The following is a 9,952-nucleotide window of genomic DNA, read 5'->3' as shown; positions in this document are numbered from 1 at the left end:
AATTGTCACCTGTCAATGTTTATGAAATTGGGCCCAGGTCCTTGTAACGATGTATAAAACAGGTATAGTTACCTAGATATTTCTTTTTTGAAAAAAAATTGTAAAAAAAAACTTTGTTTCCTCAAGCTCCCTTTTCCCTAACCCACCCCACTTGCGGCTATCTGTTGCAATGGAATCAATTTTTGCCCCTTATGTACATATAACATGAATTCAAAATTCCTCATCACTGATTTTTTGCTAGTTATTTTTTTTTTTTTTTTTTTTTTTTTTCAAAAAATTACTTTCACTGGCCTATAAATGAAGCGCAAAACTAGGTATTCATAAAACATCATAAATTTTATTTCAATTCGTTGATTTTGAACAAATGTTATCATCCAGTACCTACGAGTATCGTCCTATAAAATAAATAATTTTGTACATAAATGTTGAAATATTCCACTCCACGTGGTAATCATAAAATATGAAAATAAAATTGCTATTCAAAACCACCAAACCAACCATAATGTGGGTACATTTTTATATAAGACATGAGGTGAACATATCTGTCTCATAAATTCTATGAAGACATTCACATAGGTATATCTACTTCATAACCAGTTAGATATAATTAATTGAAAATTTTACCTCCCTCAAGTGACCTCATTTAAAATTAAAATTACAAAAAAAAGAGAGAATAAAAAAACCTCCATGGTATCTAGTTGTACAAGTGAGTGTGTTACAGTATAAAAATTGTCCTTGACATGTTATGCATTTAATATTATCCATACATAGGATCCTGGATAAGCATACTTTATATATATTATACTTTTATATAGAATAGAAAATGAAATACCAATATATCCGACATTTTATTAAAGTGGTGGTTTCCACTTGTTGGAATGAAAAATTGTTTACATTATGAATTTATATAAAAAATCCTATTTTAAAGGTTAGTGCCTCTAAAGTATGTTTCGTGGTAAAGTATTTTATAGAAGTTTATAAGTTTTTTTTAACTTTCTAAAGATAAATTTTGAAAAATATTTTACACATGAACGGAATTCTATCAAAGAAAAATAAACTGGGTTAGTGTTAAAAGTTACAAGTGTAGACAACACCTTTTCAATTTCGAAATGAAATCGACTCTAATGATGATATTGATACAGTTTTAAAAAAAAAATACCCAAAAGTACTATTTTTACAAATTACAAAATTTTATTTAATTTCTCTCTTTTTTTAATACAAATATCACAATTTCTTAAATTAATTAAATTTTTTTAAAAATCAAAAAAGTCCTTCTCAAATCCAAACTCCTTTTTTGCCAAGTCTCTTCAATTGTTTTTGTCTTTTATTTCGAATATTTGCTATGGTCAATCTGAGTCGTTTCTTGTAGATGACACTGTCTTGCATATGACCCACTTCGACAGGAGTGAATTTTCTGGCATGAACGAAATTCTTATGAACCAATTCGTCAGTGAGGGAGTATTTGATTTCGTATTTGTATTCCGGATCGGTCATTACTTGATTTCGAGCTCTCATTTCATCTTGATAGAGAAACACCAAATATTGAATGGATGTTGGTTTTTGGTAGGATAGATTATTATTATTTTCTTCACTTGTTGTAGACATTTTGAAATTAAAATTAATTCAGGAAGTATCACGAACGTGTTACAGTTTCAAAGGATATTTTAAAACTAATTGCATAAATTGTCTCGTGCTACTATTTATAGGTTGGTGATTTTTCTACCTGAGATAAGTTATTGTCATTAGGACTTGACTTAATTATGTTTTTATGACATCCGCACCAGAAGTCTAAAATCTTTATTATTTTGTTAATCTATTTGGTCAATAAACAGACGCACATATGAATGTACCAACAAAGGTGCAAACACTTTCGTAGGTAATAAATTGTAATATAAGCAAGGTAGAGAAAACTTACTTATTTAAACCTTAACCTCATTTTTATTATTTTATGATGACAGGAGATATTTTTTTTTTCAAATCCGAAAATAAAGTCAACTGTATTGAAAAGTAATTAGAGTCTAGAAAACAAAATAATTATGTTCTACTTTGGCACCCTTGCGTTCGAATTTATACTTAACTACAACAAAGCCAGAAAAATGGTTGTCTGTAAAGTGTATTTACGAACGACAATTTAACGTGATAACGTCAAAAGTCTTTTCTTTCTTTTCTCATTAAATCAGTTTTTGTAGGTGTGTTCGAGCGGAGTATAAGTGGACTGTAAGAAAGAAATGAAGAGAGTAACAATGATTATTTGTACTAAGAGCTTTATTATAATAAATGAGATGACCGTAGCGGTTGGTAGCTAAATCAAGACTGAAGTATGTTACATAATATTTGGTTCAAATGTACATCTATGATTTGGCGGCAACATTCTGCCCACCTTGAGAGAATACATTTTATTTTCTCAAAACTCAATTGTTAGGCTTGTCATCGATGAAAGATAATAGAGGTGAAACTTTGACTACTGGTCGCATAAGTACTCCATCTGCTGTCTTTATAGTGACGACTCGCACTAGATCGTCATGTCCGGGGTGTAAACGAATAATTCTGCCTAGCTTCCACTTTGTTGGTGGCAACTTCTCATCACGCAGTAACACCAAATCTCCAACATTGAATTTAATACTCGGACGATTCCATTTTGCCCGTTGTTGAAGCTGGACTAAATACTCCAAACTCCACCTTTTCCAGAAGTGCTGTCGTAAACTTGAGATAATTTGCCATCTACTCATCAGATTTCCCTTGAATTCATTTACATTGGGTTCCGGTATTGTTTTCAACGGTTCGCCAATGAGAAAGTGGCCCGGTGTCAGAGCGGACAAATCGTCGACATCAGATGTTGTAGCACATAGAGGCCTCGAATTAACGCAAGCTTCGATTTCTGTTAGCAGTGTTGTGAACTCTTCGTAGGTTAGCAAAGTATCTCCCAAGGTGCGACGAAGATGGAACTTGACACGTTTTACTGCGGTCTCCCAATATCCACCCATGTGGGGAGCGGAAGGCGGATTGAAATGCCAGACTGTGCCGTCGTCGCTGAGATGCTTCGCCAGGTGTTCGTCTTTCATTGCGAGTGAGAGAAACATCTTAAGCTCCTTTTCAGCCCCGACGAAATTTGTGCCATTGTCGCTGAATAATTCCTTGCAATGGCCTCTTCGGGATACGAATCTTTTAAATACAGCGATAAACGTTGCTGATGAAAGGTCGCTTGCTAGTTCTAGGTGCATGGCACCAGTGGACATACACACAAAGATGGAAATATACCCTTTCACAGCTCTAGAACCTCGTCCTTTCGAAAAACGTAGCTGCACAGGTCCAGCGAAGTCTACGGCACTGCGCAAAAACGGTCGGCAAATTTGAACTCGTGGCCATGGCAAATCGCCCATTAGTTGCTGCTGAACGACGGCAGTATATCTGCTGCATTTGATGCACGATTTATAAACCTTGCGTACAAGTTGTCGTGCCCTGATGACCCAGTATCGGCTTTGTAGAGTAGCAAGCATAGTTTGCGGGCCAGCGTGAAGCGTAGATGAATGAATGTCTTCGCAAAGAAGCAAAGCAAGTCTCGAATTTGCCGGAAGTACCAATGGATATTTTTTGTCTGTTGTAAGACGCGAGTTGGACAACCTTCCTCCAACTCGAATGAGGTGATTTTGGTCTAGAAATGGATGCAATTTTAGAAGTTTACTACACTTACCCACAGGCTTATTGGATTGCAGTCTGTGAATCTCGTCTGGGAAGAAATGCTTCTGGGTTTGGTGTATCCAAAAATCTAGAGCACTGCTTAGCTCAGAAAGGTGAAGATGTCGACTTGATTTATGAGGAGGGGTTGAAGTTTCGTCTTCACTGGTCTCAACAGCATTGCTTAGCCCTAGAAGCTGAAGACGTTTTCTTTCTTCTTCTTCTTTGCGGAGCTTAACATGACGACGAATCTGGGCAATGTATCGGAGAATATAACCGGTGATGCGTTTTAACTTTCGTAGAGATGAATACTGGTTGATGAGATCCCAGATTGGTGGCGGTGCAGTGACGAGATTAGCTGATTCTGATCGTTGGTCTAATTTTGTTGTGAAAATATGTTGCGCAGGCCAAGCAGATTCATCTTCGCGGAGCCAAGTAGGCCCGCTCCACCAGAGAGGATGTTCAGATAGTTGATGTGGAAAGACACCTCGAGTAGCACAGTCTGCTGGGTTTTGCGATGATTGAACGTGAAACCAGTTTTCAGCCGGAACGATCTGCTGAATCTCCGACACACGATTTGCAACAAAGGTCGTCCACTTGCCAGGTTCTTGACGGATCCAGGCAAGCGCGACGGTGGAATCGGTCCATCCATAAACTTTGCGTACGTGCGGTGACAGACAGACTTTTACGTGTTTCATCAGCTGTGCCAAAAGAAATGCTCCACACAACTCTAGGCGTGGCAGCGATAAAGTTGTGGTCTTCAAGGGGGCGACTCTTGTTTTTGCGGTCAGTAGAGATACGGAGATACTTCCGTTAGGAGCTACTGTGCGCACGTAAACGGCTGCGGCATAAGCTGATTGAGAAGCATCCGCAAAGCCGTGTAAATCAGTTGTAGCCTCGGGGATCCCTGTACCAACCCACCTCGGCACTTTGATTGCTGCGAGGCAGGTGATATGGTCCCTGTAATGCAACCATTTGCGTTTGATGTCGTGTGGCACAGTCTCGTCCCAATCCACCTTAGGTCTCCAAAGACTTTGAAAGATCATCTTTGGAATTATGGTTGATGGAGACAGCAAACCCAAGGGGTCAAACAACTTACAAGAATCTGAAAGTAGAATTCGTTTAGTTAGGATTGTATTTGGTATTTCATTGACCTGGACAGCAAATGAAAGATGGTCGAGTGAAGGGACCCACTGAAGGCCCAGTGTCCGGACGCCATCTGTTTCATCAAATTTCAAGGATTGCATGACCTCACGTTGATCAATCGGAATAGAGTTTATGACGGTTGGTGAATTAGACGCCCACTTCCGGAGATGGAACCCACTTTCGCTTAACACGTTGGATATGTCTAACTGCAAACGCTGGAGATCGTCTTCCTCATAGCAACCAGTAAGGAGGTCATCCATATAAAAATCACGTAAGATAACTTGAGTTACTAAGGAGTTTGGGCTTGTGATAGTCGCAGCTTTTTGAAGAGATTTAACCGCCAAATGAGAAGCGGACGAAACCCCATAAGTAACTGTCAAAAGTTTGTAATCTTTAATATCTTCGGATGGTGAATCTCTCCATACGATGCTCTGGAAGTCGACGTGTTGCTGATTTACTCTTACCTGGCGGTACATCTTTTCCACATCAGCACTCATAGCAAAGCGATGTGTACGAAGTCGAAGAAGAGTTGAAAATAGGTCTGGCTGTAGTTGTGGACCTATCATCTGTGTGTCGTTGAGCGAAAATCCCGAACTGGTGCGGCAAGATGCATTAAACACCACCCTAAGCTTGGTAGTGGTGCTTGTTTCTTTGACGACCGCTCGGTGTGGCAAGTAGTAATGACTTTCAGCTGCTGGTTCCTGGCCAGCTTCTTCCATGTGGCCCAATTCCAAAAACTCATGTATAAATTTTTTATAATTTACGTAGAGGTCTTTGTTCTTGGCAAATTGTTTTTCCATGCGAAGTAATGCGCGAACGGCTGAATTGCGGGAGCTTCCTAAAGGACAGTCAGGCTTAAAAGGAAGCTGGACGACGAAGCGGCCATCCGTCTGACGGTAATGTGTTTCCTCATAGAACTGCTCACACAAGCTCTCCTCGATGGTAAGGTGTTTTACTTCAGGCAACGACTCTATTTCCCAAAGTCTAGACACTGCTTTTGTTAAAGCAGCATTGGTGAATAGGCACAGAGAAGAAGCGGTATATGTTGGCACTGGAGCTGGCATTGGAGTTGAGTCCGACACTTTGCCCATTAATACCCACCCAAGTGTGGAGTTCTGAGCAATTGGTGTGCCAACTGGGCCTTTGATCAATCCGGTGCATAGAAATTGGCTTAGCTCATCAGATCCAATTAATAAATCGATGGCTGCAGGTATGTTGAAGCATGGATCTGCTAGTGCGAGTCCACTGATATGTGGCCAATTGTAGTTATGAACTGGAACCGGCGGTAGATGGCTCGTTATTTTGTTCAAAATTTGAGCATTAATTGTTGTTGAAAACTTTTGATCAAGTGAGGTTAAGGTAAGTTCGACTTCGCCTTTCGAGGACCCGGCGTCTGTAGCGCCAATTCCTTCAATTGCTGTAGTCACTGATGTACGCCTTAGGTGAAGTCGCTGTACACAACTTTCGCTAATGAAGGAAGCGTGTGATCCATTGTCGAAAAGGAGCCTGGCTGGCTGAGGCCTATTAGACTTGTCCATAACCTGTACCATTGCGGTACCAAGAAGTACATAATGCTTAGAATGAGAAGCATATGCTGGCGTGAAGCTGGGGGTAGATGTGGTTTGCGATACACTGGAGTCTGATGGTGACTCGCAATGTAAAAGCGTGTGATGATGGGCGTTACAGACTCGACACGTGTATTTACTTTGACAATTGGTTTGGTTATGACCAGATCCCAAGCAATTGGAGCATAAATTGTTGTCGTTCGCAAATGAGATTCGTCTTGGAACTTCTGTAGAACGAAACTTGTCACAAGTAAAGATAAAGTGCTTACCTGAGCAATATGGGCACACGTGGTTTTGAACCTGACGACGAAAACGACGTCCTTGAATTTTCTTGCTAGGTGCTACAGCTGTCGCAGGTGTCGCGCAATGAAGTGAACTTGATTTTTTACCTTTCACTTGTTGACTTGTTTGGTTCTTGCTGCTGGATGTTTGCTGGTGGCAGATGATGGCATCTAATGAACGACATCTGTTTTCCAAAAATGTCACAAGTTCGTTAAAGTTCGCAACTTTATTTCCAGTCTGAGTCAGCTCCCACTGCCTATGCGTCTCGATATCAAGCTTGCTGATAGTTAGATGAAGTAGCCAGTCATCCCAATTATCGACAGGTCTCCCAATAGCCTTGAGAGAACGGAAATGCTCTTGAGTTTCATCTAAGAGACATCTTATGGCAGCAGAAGACTCTGTATTTATTTTTTTGAGAGAGAAAAGCGCTTGAAAATGCGAATCGACAATGATTCTCGTAGAGTCGTAGCGCTTTTTCAATAGTTCCCAAACCTCGTCATAGTTGTTGCTCGTGATGCGAAAACCTTTAACAACTTGTAGAGCTGGACCTTGAAGGCTGCTCAACAAAAAGTGTAATTTTTGGACGCTGGAAATCGACGACTCACCATGGATGAATGCGGTAAATGCATCTTCAAAGGGTTTCCATTCTTTCGAATTCCCATCAAAGCATGGTAATTTCATTGGAGGTAAACGAATGTCTGTTCGAGCAGCGTGCAGCAATTTATCAACTGTAACTACCTCCTTGCTGGTGCCGGGAGGATCGTTTTTGATTTTGTTGCGTGCACGTGTGAAATTTGTAAGAGCTTCTCGATACCATGTCTCGCCTTGTTCACGTTCAGACTCTTGCTCTGCAATAGTTTCTGCTCCACACGAAAGTTCCACTTCTTGTTGGGCTGCTTGGAATTTATCCCACTGCTCGGCGAGGAGTCCGAGATAGACATCGATCTCAGCTGCATCAAATGACTCGGCTTTTTTACTGCTCACCATATAGCGCCTGATGGAATTGCGAGCCGTATCTCGCTTCGTTAAACTAGCTGCGTTGCTCATGGTGATATTAAGAACTGCTTCTTAATGTCAATTAAAATTCAAAAAATATCAAACGCGAATTATTTGTAAGAAATTTAACAAAGAAAAAGCAACGGGTCTCGATAATAATGTGCCGTATTAAAGAAAGCCACGCGCTACGGTCAAATATACAAAAAAAAGGTATGTACAATATACATAAATGCCGTTTAGTTTTTTGCGACACGAGCTCTTTCACACACACAAAGGGGATGGATTAAATGGGACAGTAGACAGTTATTGAATTTAGAATTTTATTTTTTATTAAACGAATGTTCTACATGTGGCGAAAAAGGACCAATTGGTTCGAGCGGAGTATAAGTGGACTGTAAGAAAGAAATGAAGAGAGTAACAATGATTATTTGTACTAAGAGCTTTATTATAATAAATGAGATGACCGTAGCGGTTGGTAGCTAAATCAAGACTGAAGTATGTTACATAATATTTGGTTCAAATGTACATCTATGATTTGGCGGCAACAAGGTGCATATATAAAAAGCTTACAAAAAATTATAGGTACCACTAAAAAGTTTATTATTTCTCCTAAATAATAAAGCTATATTTAATTTTTTACAATGCGTAAAAGGTATACAAATAATTCATTGAAAACAATCATTTTTTCATGAAAAAAAAAATAAAAAAATAAAACTTTTTTTCTTCTAACACCATTAAATCCATTTTTTTATATGATAACCTATAATAAATTTTATATCATCTGAAAGCTTATAATTTCACCTTTTATATAACGCTTCAGTCATATTTCTACTATGCCTACAAAATAAGTTAGAATTTTATAAAGCCATGGTCGAAATTTCAAACTAAGATTACGGTGCTTCCCACACTGGTAGCTGGGCATGGGCAACAGATCTCCACAGCCAAAAATCATTTTAGAATTTTGGTATGCATGCGCATGGCCATTACCTACAGCGACGAGCAAAAGTGGTCAAATGTTTTGCCTTTTTTGAGAAAGTTGTTTAAAACTTAGTGTTCTTTACATGAATTAAATCGTTTTTATTTTATTATTTTTCTATATTATGCCAGCATTTGTTTTCCTGATTAAAATTTTAAAAAATGCTTCATTGTTCAAAAATGGAGAGTATCATATTGGTATTTGGACTTGACCAATTCTGCTCGTTTTGGAAAAAGGCTTTTGTTTCAATATATTGAGTGTACTAGAATTAATTTTTACCACTTTTAACCACTTTTAACAATGCCGCGAGATAGGATCTATCAATCTGTGAAAAAATAATTAAAAAATTCGGTCGTATTTCAGCTTAATGGAAAGCTCAAAGCTTATCGCTTTTAGACTTGTGTTTTTTGAAGTTATACTTCTTATGGGAGGGTGGGTATGAAAATTTACTTTTTGACAAGAATGTCAAAGGGATTATGACGCGATCACCCTGGGTAGCAGGGCTGTCGTTTCACTTTTAGAGTAGGCAGTACTTTAGTATTTAAAAATGCAGTACGCCGCAGTACGGCAAACATAAAACACACAACACGTTGCAAGTTACATGGGTAATGTGGCAAGTTGCATGTGGCAAGTTGTATGTTTCAAGTTGCATGTGGCAAGTTGTATGTGGCAAGTTGCGTGTGGCAAGTTGCATGTGGCAAGTTGCATGTTGTAATTTCCATGTGGCAAGTTGCCAGGGTTGCAAAAAGCTCACATTTTAGCTCAGCTCCCTAGGTACCATAGCTTAGCTCATTTGAGCTGAGCTGAAAGTGAGCGCCCCAACTTCCAACGCCTATATCTCGGAATTTTGAAGAAAATAAAAAAAAAATTTTTTGATGCCAAAAGGTAGCGGGGACTCTAACCTACATTTGAGTACAACTCTCATGCCTGTAGGCCCACGCGTTCTCAAACCGGGAGAACTTAAAAGTAAAAAAAAAAATAGGCACGATTCTGAAAAAATAGGCATGATGTGGCGGTTTAACATGGAAGGCGATTTTTTAAAAATCTGACAATGTGCAAAGCGTAGGCCCATGACACAAGCTATCATTTGGCATCACTCCCAAAAATTGCTCTCAAGCGGTTTAGCTTCCAGGAGAGTTCAAAGATTCGGGGATTTTTCGAAAAAAAATTTTACCCCAACTTTCAAACACGATTTTCTCGGAATTTTGAAAAAAATCGAAAAACCGGATTATACCACTATCGGGTAGCTGAGAATATAAGCTTTCATATGGCACCACTCCCCTGTCTCTAGATCAAAGCGTTTCAACGCCTA

General features: G+C 39.1%; 2 protein-coding genes across 2 annotated transcripts; both read right to left on the bottom strand.

The window, feature by feature from the left end:
• Positions 1-2,196: 2,196 nt before the first annotated feature.
• Positions 2,197-5,545, bottom strand: LOC129911690 (uncharacterized). Its single transcript, XM_055989555.1, has 2 exons — positions 5,286-5,545; positions 2,197-5,194 (listed from the first exon to the last, which is right to left on the bottom strand). Exon 2 carries the CDS (start codon positions 5,079-5,081, stop codon positions 2,412-2,414), a length of 2,670 nt encoding a protein of 889 aa, XP_055845530.1. The 5' UTR covers positions 5,082-5,194; positions 5,286-5,545; the 3' UTR covers positions 2,197-2,411.
• Positions 5,111-8,200, bottom strand: LOC129909764 (uncharacterized). The gene is made up of 3 exons (XM_055986834.1): positions 7,883-8,200; positions 5,286-7,732; positions 5,111-5,194 (listed from the first exon to the last, which is right to left on the bottom strand). Exons 2-3 carry the CDS (start codon positions 7,713-7,715, stop codon positions 5,111-5,113), a joined length of 2,514 nt encoding a protein of 837 aa, XP_055842809.1. The 5' UTR covers positions 7,716-7,732; positions 7,883-8,200.
• Positions 8,201-9,952: the final 1,752 nt, after the last annotated feature.

Source organism: Episyrphus balteatus, chromosome 2, assembly GCF_945859705.1.
Source record: "Episyrphus balteatus chromosome 2, idEpiBalt1.1, whole genome shotgun sequence".
Taxonomy (NCBI): Eukaryota; Metazoa; Arthropoda; class Insecta; order Diptera; family Syrphidae; genus Episyrphus; species Episyrphus balteatus.
Note: the sequence above shows the minus strand (reverse complement) of the source record. Positions and strands in the feature narration are given on the sequence as shown.